At 33.1% G+C, this 22192-nt stretch overlaps 2 protein-coding genes and 1 long non-coding RNA gene across 5 annotated transcripts; 1 reads left to right on the top strand and 2 right to left on the bottom strand.

The window, feature by feature from the left end:
• Positions 1-317: 317 nt before the first annotated feature.
• LOC18105665 (ABC transporter C family member 10) lies at positions 318-8003 on the bottom strand. Of its 3 annotated transcripts, none has more exons than XM_024586412.2 (12): positions 7706-8003; positions 5096-7202; positions 4613-4933; positions 4444-4530; positions 3691-4278; positions 3436-3600; positions 2290-2584; positions 1975-2189; positions 1585-1890; positions 1404-1467; positions 1078-1317; positions 318-723 (listed from the first exon to the last, which is right to left on the bottom strand). In XM_024586412.2, exons 2-12 carry the CDS (start codon positions 7136-7138, stop codon positions 611-613), a joined length of 4437 nt encoding a protein of 1478 aa, XP_024442180.1. In that variant the 5' UTR covers positions 7139-7202; positions 7706-8003; the 3' UTR covers positions 318-610. The 3 variants fall into 3 exon arrangements, with proteins under 3 accessions (XP_024442180.1, XP_024442181.1, XP_006374318.1); XM_024586413.2 differs by having other exon boundaries at positions 5096-7178; XM_006374256.3 differs by having other exon boundaries at positions 5096-7169.
• Positions 8004-10880: 2877 nt separating this feature from the next.
• Positions 10881-11935, bottom strand: LOC112324326 (uncharacterized). Its single transcript, XR_002978125.2, has 2 exons — positions 11515-11935; positions 10881-11440 (listed from the first exon to the last, which is right to left on the bottom strand). It is a non-coding gene; the product is annotated as an uncharacterized LOC112324326 (long non-coding RNA).
• A 4022-nt stretch (positions 11936-15957) lies between these two features.
• On the top strand, positions 15958-22189 carry LOC18105666 (hydroxyproline O-galactosyltransferase HPGT1). The gene is made up of 12 exons (XM_024586753.2): positions 15958-16318; positions 16488-16551; positions 16739-16788; positions 16874-17067; positions 17919-17982; positions 18100-18172; positions 18544-18667; positions 19723-19810; positions 19916-19966; positions 20587-20658; positions 20753-20865; positions 21859-22189. The coding sequence occupies exons 1-12, from the start codon at positions 16194-16196 to the stop codon at positions 21879-21881; spliced, it is 1041 nt and encodes a 346-aa protein (XP_024442521.1). The 5' UTR covers positions 15958-16193; the 3' UTR covers positions 21882-22189.
• Positions 22190-22192: the final 3 nt, after the last annotated feature.

The raw sequence follows: 22192 nt of genomic DNA, 5'->3' as shown, positions 1-22192 counted from the left end.
AAAAAAAAATTGTTGCTAAGTTCATAATCCCTATGGGCATAGGTTGATATGATAGTTAAGGAGATTAACCATGTTCCTTAATTTCTTAAGTTTATATTTTGAGGCCAATAGCTATGAAAATTTATGAATTTCTTTTTAAATACATGAAAATAATATAAAAATGTAATTTTAAAATTACTGGAAGGAATTTTGTCTCAATTGAATCGAAAACTAATCTAAAAATAAGATTACTATTGAATAAATAAATAAAAAAAAGTTGTTATTTGTGCTTATGTCTGCAGCATATCGCTTAGAAACTTCTAATAAAGAACATAGCATTGCCAAAAAAAAATTATTGCTATTAAAATAATTTGCATCCACTGATTTACATGCATCCATCATCCTGGTTACAAGTCAATTTCCCAGTAGATATTAGCAAGCTTGATGTTTGAATACAAGTGCAAAACTAAAGATAGGAACTGATATTCCTCTTCTCCATTTCTCCTCCCTAGCCCTATAGTATTGTTGCAATATCATACATCATACTTACTACCTGGTCCTGGCATCCTTTTCTTTGCTGCCAAGCTAAGGTGAAATGAGAATTGGGATACACGATAAATAATATTCAGCTTCAATGCGATTCTGCAGCGTGTAAATGAGACCAGTACTCCTTCACAAGTTGTCCAAAAAGTGAACCTTCCGTCTTCATTAACTTCTCCGGCTCGTCGTACTCGACTAGTTTTCCTGAAATAGAACAAAAACAGCTCAGTGATCCATCTTGGAATTTTTTCTGAGATGTATCTACATGAAGTTGCAGCTACAGTCGTCTCTCGTTCTTAAGTGTTAGGCTGTGTTTTTGTCTTCTTTTTTTTTCAAATGGAAACCAAGGTTTGGCAATAGATCGCCTTGTAGCTCTAGTATTTTGGGGTCACTCTAGAAAAATAAGCCTCTGCTAAGATGTTGGATGGCATGGATGAATGATCAGCTACATGAGATTATCTTGGAGAGGCGACAAATCAGTGCAAATCCGCAAAGTCACGATGTGCAGGATACAGATAAGTGCATTTTTTAGATAAGAATTAAAGAAATGAAACTTACCATCGCTAATGGAAAGTACCATTGTGCAATCCATCACTGTTGGTATCCTGTGAGCTACTGTGATTACAGTGCAATCTGAAAATTCAGTCCGAATAGTCTTTTGCAAAACCAAGTCAGTTGCATTATCAATTGATGCGGTTGCTTCATCAAGCACCAGTACCCTACTCCTCCTCAAAAGGGCACGGCCCAAGCAAAATAATTGTCTCTGCCCCATGCTCCAATTCAATCCATCTTCCACAACTGTGTAGCAGGTTGTTAATCATTCTCTGACTATTACAATCGAAAGCATACACTCATTATTTTCCATGTAGGGGAAGAAAGCATACCTAAAGAGTCTAGACCCTGCTCTTTCTCCTGTACAGCCTCTCGAAGCTGACACTTTCCAAGAACCTTGAAAATAAGGAACAAAGTTTCAAGTTAGAAAGCATGAAGGTAGAAAACAACGATTCAGCTGGTTTATAGACAATGATTACTAGATTAAAATGTCAAATGAACTGGAAAAGTTACCTCCCATATTTCCTGGTCAGTATGCTGGGATAAGGGGTCCAAATTGTATCTCACAGTCCCGTTAAAGAGAGTAGGATCTTGAGGTATTATTCCGAGTCGTGACCGCAGATCATGAAGTCCAATCTTAGAGATGTCAATTTCATCTACGATGATCTTTCCTCCAGCTGGTTCTACAAGTCGAAATAGAGCACCTATAAGTGTAGTCTTCCCACTGCCGGTTCGACCAACAATTCCAATCTTGTGCCCTCCTTCAAATGTGCAGCTGATTCCTCGAAGAACTAGTGGTGCGTTAGGCCGGTATCTAATCTGTTTGATACTAAACTATTTCAGTCTGCTAGCTTTCACCAATTGTCTCATTAAACACCAATAAATCATAGGAGTAAGACTAACCTGCAAATCACAAATATCGACTTTACCCTTTTCCGGCCAATTCGATGGAGGTCGGTTATCTTTAATCACCTCAGGGGCTTCACTTGGTATGTGCATGTATTGATTAAGCCTTTCAACAGAAATGATGTAATTTGCTAATGTGCACTGATTTTGAATCGAAAACACCAGCGACATATTTAATGAAAGTCCATAAGAAAGTGCCATTCCAATAAATCCTACAGTAATGGAAGTGAGTATTACAACGAGTCAGAATTGGGAAGCTCGTAATATTATGTGTTCAAAAAAAGTTGAAGAAAAGAAAGCATAAATGCTCACCAGAGTTAAAAGTTCCAGGAGGTAGTAAAACCATACAGAGTGCTGCAGAGGCAAGAACAGTTGCACTAAATATTTCAAGCCGTTGAATCAACCACTCATTTGCAGCAAAATTGTGGAAGAAAGGACTAGCATTTATGTCAATGAGGTTAAGGGTTTTTGCGAAGAAACGTTCTTCCTCCTCAAAGGCCCTTATTGTCATGGCTCCTGCTACAGATTCAGCCAGATGATTTGACACTAAAGACTTGGTTGTGCCATTGATCCGCATCAATTCCTTAGCAGAGGCAAAGTAATATGCCTGCAGATAAGAATGAGATAATCCTTAAATCCACTTTATAAATGTAAAATCATCTTCAATGGTAGTGGTCCTCAAAAGAAAGAGATCATAACAGCATACTGCCACTTCCAGCCATATAATCAATTTATGCATTATATTTGAGCAGTTCACCTTTGTTAGACTAACTGAGGCGTCCATTCTTGTAGAAGTTATGCCAATACTACTGTAATCTTTAGATTTGTTCTCAGCTTGAAAGCAAGATTTCCCTCATGAATTTCTACATTATACATGCCTTGATTTGTTAAATTGTTTACCTATCATGTAAACAGTACTAATACAATTGAAAGCTCATGTGATAAATTGTACACGATGATTACTTGTGTTACATTGCATTGATTCTTCACAGGTAGTAAGAAAGTTGTTCTAAAAAATCATTGGGATGATAACCAGTTTCAGAAGAATAACAAACTCCAGGCAGTTTGGTCAATTTGAAGCTCACTGCAAGAAAACTTTTAGCCTTTTTTTTAAGCCTACAATCTACATTCCTACATGTGGCAATTTAAGACATTAAATATCAAATTATTCTATAAAAAATGATTAGTTACGTTTCATTGCATTGAACTTATTACATGGTCACAAGTTGCAAGGAATTTTTTTTTTAATGTAGAGGAGACGGTATCCTGTGGTTTCAGAAAAACCACACTCCAGACAATTTGGGTGAATTGAACAGCTCATTGTAAGAATTGTTTTTAGCCTTTTTTTATAATTATTATTCTTGAAGCCTCAAGTCTGCTTTCCTGATTATTTAGATTGGGCCATTGCCAAGCTTCTCACAATTCCAAAGCACTCATGTAAGAGGATAACATAATTACCTGTAAGCGAATAGCCAAATAAACCATTGGTATGGAGACAAACAGGACTTGCCAGGTCACAACAGCCAGTACTCCCAGGTTACTATAAGCATTTGTGGTTGCACCAACGGCAAAGATCAAAGTGAATGGAACATCAAGATCGACAATGCTCAAATCTGACGTGACCTATGAGACATAAAATAAAAACAGTTCCAGATCAACAGTTACACATCATTCCTCATGAAGGAAACAACATTTTCTGGGTGAGATGCTTACCCGACTCAGTATTCTTCCAAGAGGTGTGGAGTCATAGAAAGACATGGGTGCACGAAAAAGAGAATTTAGTAACTGGGAAAATAATGACTTCGATGATTGAAGACCCAAAACAACTATAGAGATTGATCTACATAGCAAGAAAAGTGTTGAGGTAACTCCAATACACAGATAGACCGTAATTAAACGCAATGTGCTGACATGAGGATCATCAACATTAGCTGCCATCCAAGAGTTCTGTGTTATCTGACCAATGACAAACAACAGGTGACTGAAAGCAGCGATGGAGAAGTACAAGTATCCTTTGTTTTGATTTAGATACTGCACATAAGGCTTAAACCCTGTGTCTCCGACTTCCTTTTCTTCCTGCTTAATCAGTTGATCTCCTTGAGAGGTTTTAATCTGACCCTCTACATAACTCTTCTTGATCTCCCTAACAGATGATCCCTGTCTCTGCGGAGCATCAACCTCGGTATGCCTTTCAGACCCAGCTGTTTCTTTGTGTGCATTGACAAGGTCTAGAAATTCTTGGCTTGACGACAATAACTGATGATAAGGAGCGGCTTGTAGGATTTCTCCATCCGACATCAACTGTTTACAAAGATAAGTTGTCTCAAGGTAATTCTTTTGTGAAAGCTTTAACAAACAAATTTTATGGAAAAATTGCATTGACATGAAAATGAAGTTTAATCAGCCATAGAATTGTAGCAAGTAACTAATTATTTCCTACCAGTGATTGAATCAAAGGATACTAACCATAACAGAGTCAAATGCTGGCAGGAAATCAACTTGATGAGTCACAAGCAAGACTATTTTCCTTGAAAGTGCTCCCATGATATATTCCTGTAAAGAATCAAGTTAGAATTGAGGGAAGGCTAGCAACTAAAAGTGGAGACAGAGGTTTCTATCAGGAAAATTTGATTACATTGAATAAACTTGTAGCTGTGTGTGCATCCACAGCGCTGAATGGATCATCCAAGAGATATATATCTGCATTCTGATAGAGAGCCCGGGCAAGTTGAATTCGCTGCTTTTGACCACCACTCAAATTGACTCCTCTTTCACCTATTTCAGTAAGATCACCATAAGGAAGCAACTCAAGGTCCTTTACCAAAGAGCATCGCTCAAGTGTGTCATGGTATCGTTGCCTATCCATTTCCAAACCGAATAAAATGTTCTCTTGTATCGATCCCGTCTGGATCCAAGCTGTTTGCGAAACATAGGCAATCCTACCACAAACCTGTATCTGCAGGTCATAACCAAAAAAAGGCTTACTTATGAAATAGGAAATAAAATTTACATTAAGGCACATTTGTTCTTAAGAAACTCCAAAAAGTTAAGGACTGAAAGAGCATGGCAAGATACATTTAAGAAGATTAAACTAGAAGTTCTAAAAGGATACACTCACAGTTCCCTGTGTATGTGGAACTTCTCCAAGAATTGCTGCTAAAAGGGTTGACTTGCCAGAGCCAACTTCTCCACATATGGCCACCTTTTCACCAGGCCGAATTCCAAAACTCACATTTCTCAATGTAGGCTTTGAAGAATTCTCTTCCCATGAAAAATTAGCTGACTTGATTAAAACAGCATGGTCCACACTCCCCATGTTGCGCTTGTGCCGAACATTTCCATTCTGCAACTCTGGCGCTTCAAGAAACTTCACAATACGTGCAAAAGCTACCTTTGCTTGAATAACCACTCCAATAACATCAGGGATTGATCTAATTGGGTCTTGAACAAGACGCAAAGTCGCCACAAAAGTGAAAACATTATTAGCATGCAGAGGAATTTTCAGGAAATAGCATGCTCCAAAGGTAGCAGTAGAGACCAAAACAGGAGAAGACCAGAAGAGAAAACCATTATATGCTTTGCGCGTTTGCACTGCTGACAACCATTTATACTCTACATTTCTCAAATTTTCTATGGCATTCTTAAAATGCGTTTCCCAAGCATATAATTTCAATACCTTCATGTTAACCAGAGCCTCATTACAAGCCTTCAATCTCGCATCTTGTGCCACCATAAGCTTAGACTGAAACTTATGCTGTAACTTTGCAAGTGGAGTGTTGCATAGCACAGTAATTATTATAACCACTAAGGCAGCAAGTGTTGCTAGCCCCACTGCACGGAAAAGAATTGCAAGAGAGAGACAAAGCTGAAAGCTTGTTGTCCATGTCTGATGAAACCAGAAGGGAAACTCGCCTATCCTGTAAGCATCCACAGTAACATAGTTCATGATCTCACCACCCGAGTGCATCAACCTACCAACATTGGATAACCTCTGTTGCTTCTTATATATTGCAGCCGTGAGCAAGGACCTGACTTTTAAACCAACAAGCCTGCTCCTAAAATACCATTGCCTTTGTGATAAGGACTCTAAGCTCTTTGAAAAGAAGAGCGTCAGAACCAGTACATAACCTTCATATTTAAAACCTGCTTTTCCTTCAGCAACCAAAATGAAGGCATTCAGAAGCAGAGGCCCGGCTGACAAAGTAAGTATCTTTAGCATGGCAAAGAATCCTGAAATTACAATGTCTTTCCAGTGGCAAAATACAATTGTCCACAAGAGAGATGGCTGAGATGATTCAGCTTGTTTTTGTTTGTTCAGTTGCTCCAAAAACTCCATATAACAGCTTTCTGCTCGTTCTGCCTCTCGCAACTTTGGTATATCCTCATCCTCTAGAGTTTTCTCCTTACCCTTTCTCATCAGTGGATTCAACCACCAAAATGACATTTTATTGAAGAATCCTGCTTTAGCAAATGGAGTAACTTGGTTAACGGAATTGATTTTACTTACACCATTGGCCTCACCATTCAATGGAGCATACAGGTCCCTTTCTTCATTCCCTTCGTGTTTATAAACCTTGTAAACACATAACAATAACAATATTGCTCCTGGAAAGGAGAGGACATCCAAAGCTATCTTAACCAACATTCCTTCACCTAAAATGGCGCTGTATATGGACAAAGCACAGACAATACCAGCAAGCAAGGAAGCTAGAATGGACAATAGCCGCAATGGCGTTCTTTGAAGATGCTTCCCTCGAAGGCTTATGGTCAAACCCACCAAAAGCCATGTAAATCCCTGAAACAGCACCACTAACCAACTTCTCAATGGTAAGGCAGTCTGGTTTTTCCTCAACTTCTCTTCCAAAATCCATGTGCCCAAGCACAAGTACACAAATCCGATACCACCATTGAGTATAACAGAGACTATCTGCAGACTCGAATAGCCTCTAAATCGAGGTGTTATTTTATATATTTTTGAAGATGCTGAAGATATTCGCATGAAAGTGCATAAGAGCACGATTAGAAGCAAAACATCGAAGCAAATGATCAGCGCGTGATTGATACATGAAGTTGGTTGAAATACCAAGCTAGAACCAGATGGCTTTCCACTTGTATCCGAGTTGACAGATTCCCCACAAAACAACGTCCACAGGTCTTCCATTAGCTTTCCTTTCCTGCTTACTTTTCAACTCCTGCTTTGGCTTACAATGCAAGAAAACAATGCTCTGTGTTACAAGAAAAATCATCAATTAATCAAATCTTTAAAACCACCTAACAATATCTATTTGTCAATTATCAATGATTTTTTAATGAAGAAGAAGAACAAGCATTTTCCACACACACCCCACAATGATAAGTACCATCACTCACAAAGAACTAAAGATTAAAGCAAATGTGATCATAAAAAAGCAAGAAAGGAGAAACAAAAGGTAGACAAGTAATCCTACGAAAAGATAAAAACTTCATCATTAGTTCATTACCAATTCTTTTTGGGGCAAAAAAAAAAAGTCTACATTTAATACACGATAAAATAGTATTTCTTAATGACCAACAGAAAATGTGAGATCCTCCAAAGTATTTAACAAGAAAGTCTTGCTAAAGATATTTAACAAGAAAGTCTTGTCAGCAAATCTTGAGTTCATAAGAAATAAAAGAAATTCAGGTTTGCATTCATTCCACCAGCAGTATGGCACACCTGGATAACATTTAAAAGAATAAAAAGACTAACCTGAAAATTGCACCAAACCCCACATTTTATAAGCCAAAAAATAAAAATCACCCCTTTTGGTGTCAGCCAATGAACTGCCTGTATTTCTTAATGTTCCATTTCAGAGTTTTTGAGGTCTCTCCCGCTGTGTTAAGAGTTTAGACCAGAGTTTCAGAGAGAAAGACACGGAATGGAACCAGAGTTTCAGAGAGAAAGTGATGCTTGCAGTGTTGTTGAATGCTTGGATATATTAGTGGTGTTGCGGGAAAGGAAATGGAGGGAGGAATTGTGATGTTGCTAGGCATGCGTGGGACGGAACAGAGTCCAGTGTCGTCAATCGTCATGGCTCACGTAAGATCTGTCTGTTGACATGTACCCGTCTTGTTTTGGCTTGTTTCGGCTTTCGAACAAAGAGGCCGATCTTGCTGGCCGACCAGTCTCTTTCCTTTCTAATACTCATAATCTTTATTCTACTTTTGTTTCAAATTCATATTCCAATTGGCTTCTCCATGGTTTTGTTTTGTTTGTGAAGTCAAAATGTTTAAAAAAAAAATTTAATTTTTTTTAAATTAATTATTTTGATTTTTTTCTATTGCTATGATGTTTTAATATCAAAAATACATTTTAAAAATATATATTTTAATATATTTTTAAATAAAAAATATTATTTCATATAACAAAATAACACTTCTCGCATGCTATTATCATGAAGTTTCTAATGCATTGATGAAGAAATTGATAAAATTTATTTTTTAAACAAAATTGAGAATCAATGACAAAAATAAGTAAAAACAAATACATTATAAAAATATATTTTCTTGCGAAGACTTGTAAGACATGGAATATATGATTTAGATAGATATAGACATGGAATAAATTATCAATAAAAGTAGTTGTATGATTTAGCATGTGGGGGCATCAAATTTTTTTTTTTTTTTTTTGGTTGACTCCACAACATGTAATAAATTTCTGTTTTTCCTTCCATACAATCAGATTTCCGAATCCAAAGAAAAAGGAAAAAATAAAAAATAATGAAGTAACCAAATCATTTCTCACGTACCCACATCGATTATTATATTTAGAGGATGAGATTATTTAAATTCTAGGGTTAGCATTAAATATGTTTTTGTTTTTTCTTTTCTTCTGGGACCTACAGTAGATGCACAACTTTCTCGCTTAAACATCCTCCCTGTTATAAATTCTTCCAAAGGGATCCTTTAACCTTTTTTTTTCTTGGATTACAAAGGGTCTGAAAACTTGAAAGCAAGCCTGGATTTTGGATTTGAGTGTTTTGAAGTGATAAAACTCCAGAACCCCAAGAAAAGTGCATGATTAGCAAGTTAATCATCGTAAGAATTGGTCTTAGTGCATTGCATCATGATTAACACATTCTTTGGTTAAATTCATTTCATTGTTTGTCTTTGTGATATAATTGATCATTGTCATCAAAGAATTGTGCATAAGACTCGTAAAATATGCCATCAAAGTTTGAATGAGTCTCTTGGGGGGTCAACTTTTATCCCTGCGTCAGATTCTTGAATCCTTCCCGTCATATTTGGCTTTCATTATTATTATTAATATTAATGTTTAGATCAGCTTGCGCATATCTCGACTAATTTTACAAATTTTAAAGTTAATGATTATATAAACTTTTAATGTCTCTAATAGAATTTGAACTCGTGATCATTGAAGAAGAAAACTCAAGACATGACCATTTAAACTACCTATTAGGATTAAATTTGGCTCCTTTACTTCTATTCAAGAGAGATTAGTGCTATGCTTTCAACTGTGTTTTACTACTATCACAATTCTGGTATTTAGTTAGTTAATATATATCATAATTTTATATAAATTTTATTGAAATTTTTTAAAAAAACTCTTGATTATAAAAAAAAACTATAATTTATAACTTTTTAAAATTTATTTTTTCAAATTATAACCGCAAAAACCACCACTATGCTAAATTTACACTTAAACAAACACTTTAACTTTAACTTGAATGTCATTCTTTTTAAGTCAAATTACTTGTGATTTTTTTAATATTTAAAAGATCATGACATGTTACTAGACAGTGCAATTAATATTCAAATATAATTTATTTAATTATTAAATTGATAATAAATTAAATTATTTTATTTCTTAACTCTATTTATTTAGAACTATAATTTATATTTGAATCAACATATTAGAAACCTAATGAATCATATGTTAAAAATTATTAATAAAAAATTAAACTAGAATAATTATTTTACGTGACTGAGCTGGGTAAGTAGATAACAAACAATGAATACTATTGTAACAATAACTTTGTTTACTGTAGTGTTTGTTGACACACGGTTAAAAATGCTTTTTTATTTGAAATTGTTTTAAAATATTTTTTTATTTTTAATAACTCCAAAAAATTAAAAATACTCACAATAATTAATTTTAAAATAAAAATAAAATTTTAAAAAGCACAGCATAGCCTTAAAGAGACGGTTTGGGATTGTGGTAGCGGTAGCGGTTTAAAGTACTTTTCGTTTAGAAATGCATCAAAATAAATTTTTTTATTTTTTTTAAATTATTTTTAACATCAGTATATCAAAAAGATTTTAAAATATAAAAAAAATTATTTTAAATAAAAAAACAAGATTCAAAATTTTTTAGAATACGGTTTACACCACTTTGCCAATTGTAATAGCGGTGACAATTCAAAGTAATTTTTATTTAGAATTACATCAAAATAAAAATAAAAATATTTTTGATATCAATTCATCAAAATAATTTTAAAATATTAAAAAAATTAATTTAAAATAAAATTTTAAGAATACAATCAACATCGCGTTGCAAAAGACACCCACAAAGTAGCTAGTGCACACAGATCAAAAGCATTAAATAATGTGCACTCCATGATTAGAATGCAAAGGAAAAGGGAAAACATTATCAGCATGCAGAATACACAAACATGAAGCTTTAGAGCTCTCTCAATCAATCGAAAATGGAGACAGAAAGAGAGAGAAGCTGTGGTCTATGGAAGAGAGTCATAGTGGCTTTCTCCGATCAATTTCACTCATGAGGGTGTCTTTTGCTTCTTTTTCGCTGTCCAACGAAGCCGTGGATCTCGTGCACATATTACCCCTTTTCTCTTCTTAGTTCTTCTCCAAACATCAGCACATGTTTTTTAAATTTCAACAATTAAATTAAAAATTATACTTAATTTCATTGGCAAATTTATCTCGTCTATTTTTTTTATAAAAAAAACTGGACATATAGATCTAGTTGATAAACAGACATACTGAAAGAATACAAAGAAAGGGTAAGCTATATATTCATTACGTTTTATACAGCGCAATGAACAAGATTTACAAGGAAAGCTTTATGTACAGGGAAAGCTATATACAAGGAAAGTTTTATTATTGATTATTGCAGCACTATCAAAGGAAAGCCAATCCATCTGTTAATTAGCAATAATGCTGCTGCTGTCGGAGAGAAATCAGCACAGGCAATCACACGTTGATTATCATATCTTTGATCATCTCCTCACTCAATCTTCGCATGTTGATTGTGCAGCAATTTCTGAGTTGCCTTGTTTAACAGAATACTAGATGCTCCACGCCCGTTTTGTTTTCCATGGCGATCTACTTTACACTTTCTGTGGTTAAATTCCTTGTTTTTGTCACCCACACACTTCTATCCTTGCATCAGATTCTTGTGTCCTTCCACCCATCAGATTGGCTCCGTCAACTTTTGAGTTTTGCATGAAAAAAAGCACTCGGCCTTGCCATAAAGGAGAACTTTGGTAAAAAATTTATTGTTACAAGGTTATTACTATCACACGAAAGCATATATACCTTGAGAGGAGGAGATTCTAAGAGAGTGGAAAGCCAATCTCCAAGCAACCAGCAGAATTAGCAGGTCAAGCAGGAGTACAAGAAGTTGCTTTGCTAGTGAGTGCGTAAGAACTTTTTGGGTTAAATTCGATCCTTCTTGTGACTGAAGTTTGCTAGAAATCACTCTCACAAAACGAATCTATGAAACGGCGTGCTATGCTTTTTAATATAAAAAAAAGCCTGACTTTATCATAGAAATTTGCCAGTGGATTGGAATGGAAAGGTCACTTACAGGTGGTCGCCACCCCATGAAAAAAGAAGGGCACCTTGCTCAGGCGCCAAAGATGCTGGTAGTCCCCTCCCCCCAGAGTCTCACATGCCTTTTTCTTCAATGAGAAAAAGGGACATTTTTATTATTATTTTCCTCGATTATTGGGTTATAAATTATCACCACAGCAACTTTAATTTTTCAGGACATTTTTATTGATGAAATGATATATATTATTATTCTAATATTTTAAAAAATACATGTGGCCGTGAAAGAGAGTGAGAGGAGCTGTGGTGTGGAAGAGAGTCGTATGTCGTCATGGCTCACGTATGATCTCTGATCATTTTGACTCCTGTGTGTGTCTTTTCCTTATTTTTCGTTGTCCAACGAAGCCGTGCTTCTGGTTCCCTTTTTCTAAATTATATACAAAATTCCAATTTAATAAATATATAAAGTATTTCAATAGCAGGAAAAATTGAAATAAGTGATAAAATCTAGATTACAATTCCGTTTATTTTCGCTTTTTTAAAATATTTTTTTTTAATTTTTGCTTCAAAATAAAAACTTTTTAGTGTTGTCTAATATTTTGATATTCAGATATATAAAAATGAGTTTTTTAAAAAAATAAAAAATATATTATCTTAATATATTTTTAAATAAAAATCATTTTAAAAAATAACAAATATCATAATACTAAACATTCTATACATGTATTTCTCAAATCTAATTAGAAAAAAAATACAAAAATAACAAGAAAAATAATGTACTTCTAAAATCTCAATTTGATCTAACAATCAAATTAAAAATTATATTTATCTTTATTAGTAAATTTATTTTTTTATTCAATTTTTTATTTTTAAATTTAAACCTATTGATCGAGTTTATAAACATATATTTTAGATGTTCCATGTTATTTAATGTGTTCCAACGTCAGTGTTTGTTTTGTTTTCTTATATTATTAGTAAACTTCAAATTAATCTCTCTCTAATTTATCTATTTAATCTCGTTTAGGCACGTAAAGAGTTCTCTAAATACCTTACTACTAGTTGGGCTATATGGGCATTCGCCACGTATTTTTTATAGAGTCATTTTATTCTTTAACTTTATCATCGAAATTTCCTTTGAGTTGAAATGGGTGGACCATGACAGATTACCAATCACATGAAAAAATAAAAATTAAAAATTAAATAGTATTAAAATGATGCTTTCTATGAAGAGTTCATTTGATGTTCAATGATAATTATTTTTTAAAATATTTTTTATTTAGAAATATATAAAAATAATATTATTTTAAAAAAAATTATTTTTAATATCAGTATTTAAAATCATTATAAAAAATAATTTGAAATAAAAAAAATTATAGTAAAATTTTAAAAATAATTTGTAATAAGTAATACCACACGAATCATGATCAAGAAATCCTTACACTTAATTTGAGAGGAAATTATAGTAAAATTGAAACTTGGAGCCCTACTAAAGCATATAATTAGCAAGTTGTTAATCTTTGTTTTAGTGTTTAATATTGGAATCCAATTATATTTTTAAAAAATTTTAATTTTTAAATAAATTGATTTTTTATTTTATTTTTTAATATTTTAACGTGTTGATGTTAAAAGTAAATTTTAAAAATAAAAAAATATTTTTTATATATTTTTTTAAAAAAAGAAATTAAAAAATAACATGTAACACGTGTATCATGACTAAAGCTTCTTCTTTTTTTCTTTTTCTTTTTTGTTAAATTGGACAATAATCCATGGCCTTAGAAATCTAGGAAAAGGACAATTGCCCCAATCAATCCTACAAGTAGTGAAAGTGATGGATGAGGAAGATGCTTTTACTTTTACCTGAAAATCCTACCAAGGCATGGACCCTTTTTAATCATGCAATTGGTACCTTTGACTCAACATATTTATTATCATTAGGATTATTAATTTATTTTTTAAATATAATTTAGATAGCATACTTAAATTTCATTTATCAAGCTATTTGAATAATTTTATTTCTTACTCTCATTTTGATCACTAACTTGGTGCACCAAAATTATTTGTGATAAATTTTGTTTATTAAATTAGATTTCACCGAGCTTTTAAAATCCTTTGAAGATTAAATTTAATTCCAATTGGTGTATAAAAACTAATTTGAAAATATCTTTTATGATATAATAATAATAATAATAATAATAATAATAAAGCTATATGGAAACTCATTGAGCCTTCAATGCCAAAAAAAGAGAGGCCCAAACCACATATGCAGGCCTTGTTGGTGAAGGAGAAGAAACTTGGACGAGGTTTATGGAGCCCATGGTGCAAAGGGCTTTTTTACATCAAGGGGAAATTAGAGGCAAAAATATAATTATTTTACATGTTGATTCTAGTGGATTATTCTTGTTTTATATATATATATATGTGCTGGAATATAAATTTCACATAAATTAATAATGATACAAGGATATACTATAATAATGAAGGGAAATTAAAAAAAGAAAAAGAAAAAAAAGGTAACTGAGTATTTTGAAATTTAATCTTTTCCAACGAATTCTATTAAATATTTTGGTAACTTGTACACAAAACAACTAACCAAGATCTTCATTGAGTCGATACCGTTTAAGGTTTAAAAATGAAAGTGCAAATTCATCCCTTTTTTTATTGAATAAATGAGTTGGAGTTTACGCATAAGTTTATGTGACCATCCAATATATCACTGCCAAAAAAACAAATTAAAAAAAATTAAAGAGGAAATATTAATTTAGCCCCTCGTATCATAGTTTTTAAACCCGGCCCGAGTTTCGGGTTTTGACTGGATCGCTCGGGTTAATTTTTTTTTTAATCAAAACGACGTTGTTTAAGTAAAAAACATCAATGGGTTACAACTGAGTTTTTGACCGGGTCTTGCCGGGTCAACCTGTCTGGTCATCCCGGGTTTTTCCTTACCCTATTTTTTCTTCGACTCGGCCCGGTTTCAGCCCTGGGTCGGTCGAGTCCGGGGCCGACCTGTCGGGCCGCGCTTCAAAACTATGCCTAATATATTATCCCAATATCAATCAAGTTTCAAACTTTTTTTTTTATCGATTTTGCTTCAAATGGAATAGACTTTAGATAATGTCATTCTCCAGTCCATCAAATAATAGTGATAGTTAAATATTTCATCCATTTTTTCTATTTTTCATTAATTGTTTCAATTAAAAGTATCAAAATAAACTCCAAAATGATGTAATGATAATTTTAGTGCTGAATCATAGTAAGATTTCCTATTATACGAGCCATTAAAATGGAAAAAAGGGGAAATTTACCATTATTTGATGTTAAAATTATCTTCCAAAAGTATAATCATTTCAAGAATATAAAATTGAATAAGTTATTTAATTAGCAATGATGAATGGATTGAGTGATATTCGGCATAAAATTAATAAAATAAATAGATTCATGATTTGGAGTCTAATTAGTATTATGATAGCTTCTATTTTTTTTTATCAAGTTATATAAAAAAATTATTTTATTAGTTAAATAGCTTTAGTTTTTTGTATTTGTATTTATATTTCAAATCTTAATTTTATAAAAGTTAAAATAATTTATTTTATTTATTTATTTTCCATGTAAAAATTCATCTTACAATAGTTTTAACCAAACACTTATTCTTAAAAAAATATTTTTTTTAAATCACAATTAAAAATATATTTTTTAAAATTTTACCACAACCGCATAAAATAGTACTATGTCAAACATACACGTAATAAATAGTGGGATGATATGTTAATGATGTGTTTAAGATTGTGATAAATATTATTTTTCAAAATATTTTTTGTTTGGAAAATCAAAATAATATTTTTATTTTTAAAAATTTATTTTTGATACCAACACATCAAAAAGATAAAAAAAAAACAAAATAAAATTAATTTAAAACTAAAAAAATTATTTTTAAAAAAATTAATCTAATAGCAAAAACAAACACTATCTTGGTATTAAAATGAAACTTACTCATTCATGGAAAAAAAAAAAAAGAGTATTATTGCTTTAAAAAATAGTATTTGAGCAGTTGTTTTTTATTTAAAAATATATCAAATAATTTTTTTTTTAATTTTTAAAATTTCTTTTTAATTTCAACACATTAAAATAATTTAAAATAATTATTTTTTTTAAAAAAATCAAAAACATTTCCTTAACCGCAAAATCAAACATCCATATATAGAAATGAAACTCACCCACGATTCTCTAGACACTAGACAGACACAAAAACACCAACAGCTGGCTAGTTCCAACGAACAGATCACCAACCAATCTATCAACTCAACTCCCTCACTCACTCACTCACTCGATCTTGTCTCTAATTACAAAACCCACATTTGCATTTTTAATATTTCCTTGCTTTACTTTGTAATAACATAAAAGTCTTTCGCAATAATCACATCAAATCCTGATAATCAAAGGCATTAAAGATGCTTGGTGGTAGTAAAGGATTTAATACTAACAGGGCATCATCAAGTATGGTTTCTGGATCAAGAATCTCCACTTTGTTACTCTCAATGTTTGCTACTTTTGCTTCCATTTATGTTTCTGGCAGGTATGTTTTGTTTCCTCCTCTAATCTTACTATCTTGATCATTGACCGCCATTTCAGTCACTAAGAAATATTCAAACTTTTTGTGTTTTGACTAATGAAAGATCGAAACTTTATTTAGTGTGTTCTTGTTTTAGTCTGAATTGTGTGCTGGGTTTGATGTGAGATTATAGGTTATGGCAGGAATCACAAAACAGGGTTTATTTGATTAAAGAGCTTGATAGGATAACTGGGCAGGTGGGTTTTCAATTTTGCTGTTATTTAGTGGCTTTGAATGTTATTTCCTTTGTGTTTTTTTTTCTTTGTAATTTGTTGATTTTGGATTCTTGATGAATTTTTTAGATTGGGTTTTGATTACAAAGTAGTGATCTTGGTGTATTGTGTTTGAAATTTATATAGAGTAATATTGATTTCCTCATTTTAGGGCCAATCTGCAATATCAGTGGATGATACATTGAAAATAATAGCCTGCAGGTAATTTGATTGATAGTTTGGTTTGATATATGATATATCTTTTGCCTGTTTTGTGGTTTATTGAATGGGGCGATGGTTTGTTTAGGGAACAACAGAAGAAGTTATCAGCTCTTGAGACAGAATTGGCCGCAGCTAAGCAAGGGGGTTTTACTTCAAAGCTCTTAACAGAGAATGATGGGGCTCATGCAAAGAAAAGGCATCTTGTTGTGATTGGGATAATGACAAGGTTTGGCAATAAGAACAATCGGGATGCAGTCCGAAAGGCGTGGATGGGAACTGGTAGGATATTGTGTGGTCTCATGGTTTTGCTTTTGTTGTACGTATTGGTTCAGTGAGATTTCGTTTGCTTAGGTTGGAAAATGGAAGTCATCTTGCTCAAAGTTCTTTTGAAGAATTATGGGTTTTTGGGGTGCACTGCAGAAAATGAATAAGAGAGGAATGATGGGAAGAATTTTCATAGTGATGCTGCAGTGCTAGGATTCATGGTAATTATATAAGTAGCTATTCTTTTTAACCAAATAAATAAAACCCTAAAATGGTGTAAAATAATTTTGTATATTCATGGCAGCAATCAACCGGAGACATGTTTCCAAATATGTAAATGGCATTTGAAATGGACCAAATTGTGAACTGTAGATGGAGTCCCAGAGAGTCTAACTATAACCTTTGAATGTACTGTGGGCATCATTTGGAAAGTAGATATGTAGGGAAAAAACAATAATAACAACAAAAGTGGCAGCCATAGTTTGGGTAGTTGAGGACTCAAAATGAGAAATGGAGGTATGTAGGAAAGGTATAATGCAGCAGGAAAGCAAGTAATAGACATGTCCCAATAAGAAGTACAGTACCCTTGCAGAATAATAGTGGATGTTCATGGACCTCTGACTGCATTAGTGAATGCATTAGTGAATTTTGCCACGGCCACCGTCATTAAATTATTTGATTAACCTTCTCTTCTTAAGATTGATATATTTTACTAGGATTTATTAACCTCTGAATCATATTCGTATAATACAGTATGCTCTTTCTAACTTGGTTTTCTTTTCATTTATCGTTGCATGAAACATGCAATGGTGTTTTTGTATTTTGATTTTCTTTGGGAATCTCAAAGTCAACCTCCATCCTTTCAGGTGCAATGTTGAAAAAAATGGAGAACGAGAAGGGAATAGTTGCACGCTTTGTCATTGGTAAAAGGTATCCATGCATAATTGTTGTTGATGTTTCCGTAATATATTTCCTTTCAGTACTCCTTTCCACTATCATGGACCATGACGAAAGCATAAAAAAATGGTTCTCCGTGTTCTCTTGCAGTGCAAATCCCGGGGACAATTTGGATCGCGGTATTGACAATGAAAACAGGCAGTCTAATGACTTCATCATTCTTGTATGTTAATGAGATATGTGGTGATTTTAGAATGCCATGATTTTATGATTCTTATTCTTATTCTTTCCCTTTATAATTTAACAGACCCATCAAATTATTCATCAAAAGAGAAAAAAAGACCCATTGAATAAGGATGTTTTCAAGCCATTGTATAAGGTGCTTAACTTTTTAAATATATGATCCATAGGCCAACTGAACATTTTTATGTGAGTAAATAAGAAGAGATAAGAAGTCATAACATATAATAAAAATACCAGAAGCATACTAAGTCCAAAAACGTAGAAGCAACCCTTGTATATATGGACTCAACTGGTTGTTACATATAGCCCTTTCTTATATAGGCTCAACCACTTGATGCTTTTTGTTCACAGGATGACCTTGTGGAGGGAACAGAGGACCTTCCAAAAAAGGCTAGATTGTTCTTCGCATATGCTGCAGATAAATGGGATGCGGAGTTTTATGCTAAAGTTAATGACAATATCTATGTGACTATTGGTTAGTATCATCAAAGATGGATTTATACATCATGGCCTTCTGAGTTTTGGTTTTCTCTGTTGCATAGTTTGCATGACCAAATAAAATTTTTTTTCTTTGTTTACTCAATAAACTTATATGCTCCACTAAACAACTTTATCCGTCAATATCAATCTATCAAGAAGCATGTATGTTTTTATATATATATGTATTTGAATAATAATTTTAATATGGAAAACTGATTTGAGTATGGCATGGTATAACCATTACAAAATAGAGGATGAATTTTTAATCACCAGGGTGTAGAACTGTTGTTTACCAAGATTAAGACACGTTTTAATGTTGAAGATTCTATGCTGGTACTTCGAGATTTTAGAGGTTCAGAGATAAACTTCCTTTTGAATTGCAAATCTACAGCTTCAAAGGCATGGATTCTAGTGCAAAACCCAACCTAGTGATTTATATCTTTTTTGGGCAGGGAAGGATGAAGTAAACCTCTCTTTTTTTCTCGCAAAAGTACAATATAAATCAATATCCATTGTTGTTGAAAATGCACCTTAGGCATGCAAGGCACCTAGCCTCAGGGTTGATGTGCTTCTGAACCAGTAAATTAGGCACGCAATATGAGAAGCACTTAAGCAATTCATTTCTTTCACGGGGAAATGTCCGCCTTCTCTGTTTTTATTTCCTTTTATTCGCTCTCTCTCTTCCGGGCAAATTTGCAGCTCTTTATGTTTTCTTTATTTTAAATTATTTTTTGGCAAATAAAAAAATATTTATCTGTTATATTTCAAATACATGCCTAATTTTGCCTAGGCGTGCCTCTGTGATATGCACCTTGCATCTAGGCTCCAAGAGATGTTGCGGATTTATTGTGCCCAGTCCTTTTAGCAACACTGATTGTAGATAGTCACACACTTAAAGTATTGTCAGCATTCTTCATTTTTAATCTGAAAAGACATTAGGAAAATTGATAAGGTCTTCTGACTAGCAGTACTACTATATTCTAGATTACATCTCTCCAACTTATTTAATGTTATGAAAGCACTTGTCTTATCGCTTCTCCTTCCTCACAGATGCTTTAGGAACTGCACTGGCAGCTCATTTTGACAAGCCTCGTGCTTATATTGGTTGTATGAAATCAGGCCAAGTTTTCTCTGAACCGTGAGTTTCTCCTTAAAAGTCAATTAACGACATAAGTGGAATTGGATTTGTGACTCTTTATCATTTAATTTCTTATTTTCAAACTCTACTGTTGAGATTTGGCAGGAGTCATAAATGGTACGAACCAGATTGGTGGAAGTTTGGTGATAAGAAATCGTAAGTTATACCATAACGAAATGTATATTCAAGTACATGGAAGTTCTCGACGTACCATGATTCTGACACCTCCAACTTATAAATCTGTTTCTTACATCTTTGCAAGATGTAAATATAATGAATTTCTCTCAATTTTATTTTAGTGGGCATCAACATTGTTCATAATCTTCTTAATAAACATGCAGCATACCTAAACCTGTGCGTTGTGAACAACTGTTTGAAATGAGGAAGTGATTCTCTTCTTCTCGTAATGCAGCTTTGCCATTTGATCTGTTTCTCACCATTAACTAACCATGTGGAATCATGTCGAAAACTAAATGTCATTAAGCTTGGTTGTAGTGCATGATTGTAAAAATTGAAATGTGGTACCTGGCTGCAAGTAACACCAACCTTCAAGTTGTTCGAGCACTCTTGGTTTGAAATTCACATTAATACAAGCTATTTTTTTTAATAACCAGTCAATACTCGAATAATTTGAATGCGTGCTATTGTAATCTATCTGCATCAATTACACATGCAATGCTGCAGAATTTAGGACAAGAGGCTTGTTAGGTTTTTGTTTAGTTTTACCACTCCATACTTGTCTTTTTAAACATAACATTCTTTCTTCCACTCAACAGGTATTTTCGCCATGCTTCAGGTGAGATGTATGTCATATCACGAGCTTTAGCTAAATTTGTGTCAATAAATAGGTAAAGTCTTTTCTTCTTCTGTTGCATCTGTTACGTGACCAGTGACCAGTGACCAGCATGGAGCAATGTCTGAATCCAAAATTATTGAGTGCAGATCTATTCTTCGAACCTATGCACATGATGATGTCAGTGCTGGATCCTGGTTTCTTGGGCTTAATGTCCTACATGTTGATGAAGGGAAGTTTTGCTGCTCATCATGGTCATCAGGTCTCTCACTCTCTCTCTCTCTCTCACACACACACACACACACACACACACACACACACACGGAATGTTGCCTTGGTGATGTGACCCGACCAGATTTAGCTTGCCTTTGAAGAATTTTTGGGGATTTTTTTGAAAACTAGCACAATTGACCAAAATATTGACAAAATAGCACATGTTAAAAAAATATTTAGAAAATAGCACAGTTTTAACAAAGATACGATTGAGAATAATAACTTTAATAAAAACACGCTCGGAATATTGAGTTTGACTAAAAAAATTAAACCTCAAACTAACTCCAAACTCTAACCCTAAATACAAACTCTAAAGTCTAAACAATACACTAATCTTAAATCTAAAAAACAAACTCTAAACACTAACACTAATCACTAAATCTCAAAAACAAACCCTAAACACTAATAATAATCATTAACCTTGAAAACAAACACTAATCAATAAAACCTAAAAACAAACCCTAACTAAATATAATAAAATCTTTTGGTTTTTTTTTTTAATTACATCCTTTAGTGTGGGGTTTTTATTGAATTATACTCTCTAGTATTGGGTTAATGGTAAACCCTAAACAAATCAAAAGATAAAAAAAGCTAAAAAAAATTATTATATATAGTTAGGGTTTGTTTTTAGGGTTATTAATTAGTGTTTGTTTTTTAGATTTAGGATTATGGTTTAGGGTTCGGGTATTGTTTAGAATTTGTATTTGGGGTAAGGTTGGGCTTGGAGTTGGGGTTAGTTTGCGGTTTGATTTTTTTTTTTGTTGTCAAAGTCGCTATTCTCAATCAATTGCATCTTTGTTACAACCATGTTATTTTCTACATGTTTTGTTGACAGTGTTATTTGTTCAAAAGTTGTGTTGGAAAGGAAAAATACCTGGATTTTTGGTGTACAAATTTGTTGGGATAAATAAATAGAAATTTGAATATTTGTTTTCCAGATTGATTTTTTTTTCTTATGGGACAGTTATTATTTCTTTTTCAGGAGCGATTTGTTCTGGGGTTTGATTTGTTTCCGGAAATGGAAGAAGCAAATATGAATAGAGCGATTTGTTCTTAAGTTCACTTTCAGGCATCTAGGCCCTCAGGATTTTATGCTTGTCGGGTTTTGATAGACTTCAGATAGGGAGGACTTGAGGATCCACACAAACTGGCTACAGAGAGGCTGCTGCTCTTCTTTTTCTTTGGTTTGAATCTTGTATCATTTATACGAGTTAGTAAGAAGAGATAGTGTTCCGTACCCATACGAACAATGTAACATGCATGCTGATGATTCTTTCGTTGATGAAATAGGAGGGAGTGTGTTCTTTCTTGAATGA

The sequence above is a fragment of the Populus trichocarpa genome, chromosome 15 (assembly GCF_000002775.5).
Source record: "Populus trichocarpa isolate Nisqually-1 chromosome 15, P.trichocarpa_v4.1, whole genome shotgun sequence".
Classification (NCBI taxonomy): Eukaryota; Viridiplantae; Streptophyta; class Magnoliopsida; order Malpighiales; family Salicaceae; genus Populus; species Populus trichocarpa.
The sequence above is the reverse complement of the archived record's forward strand: the minus strand, read 5'-3'. Positions and strand labels throughout refer to the sequence as shown.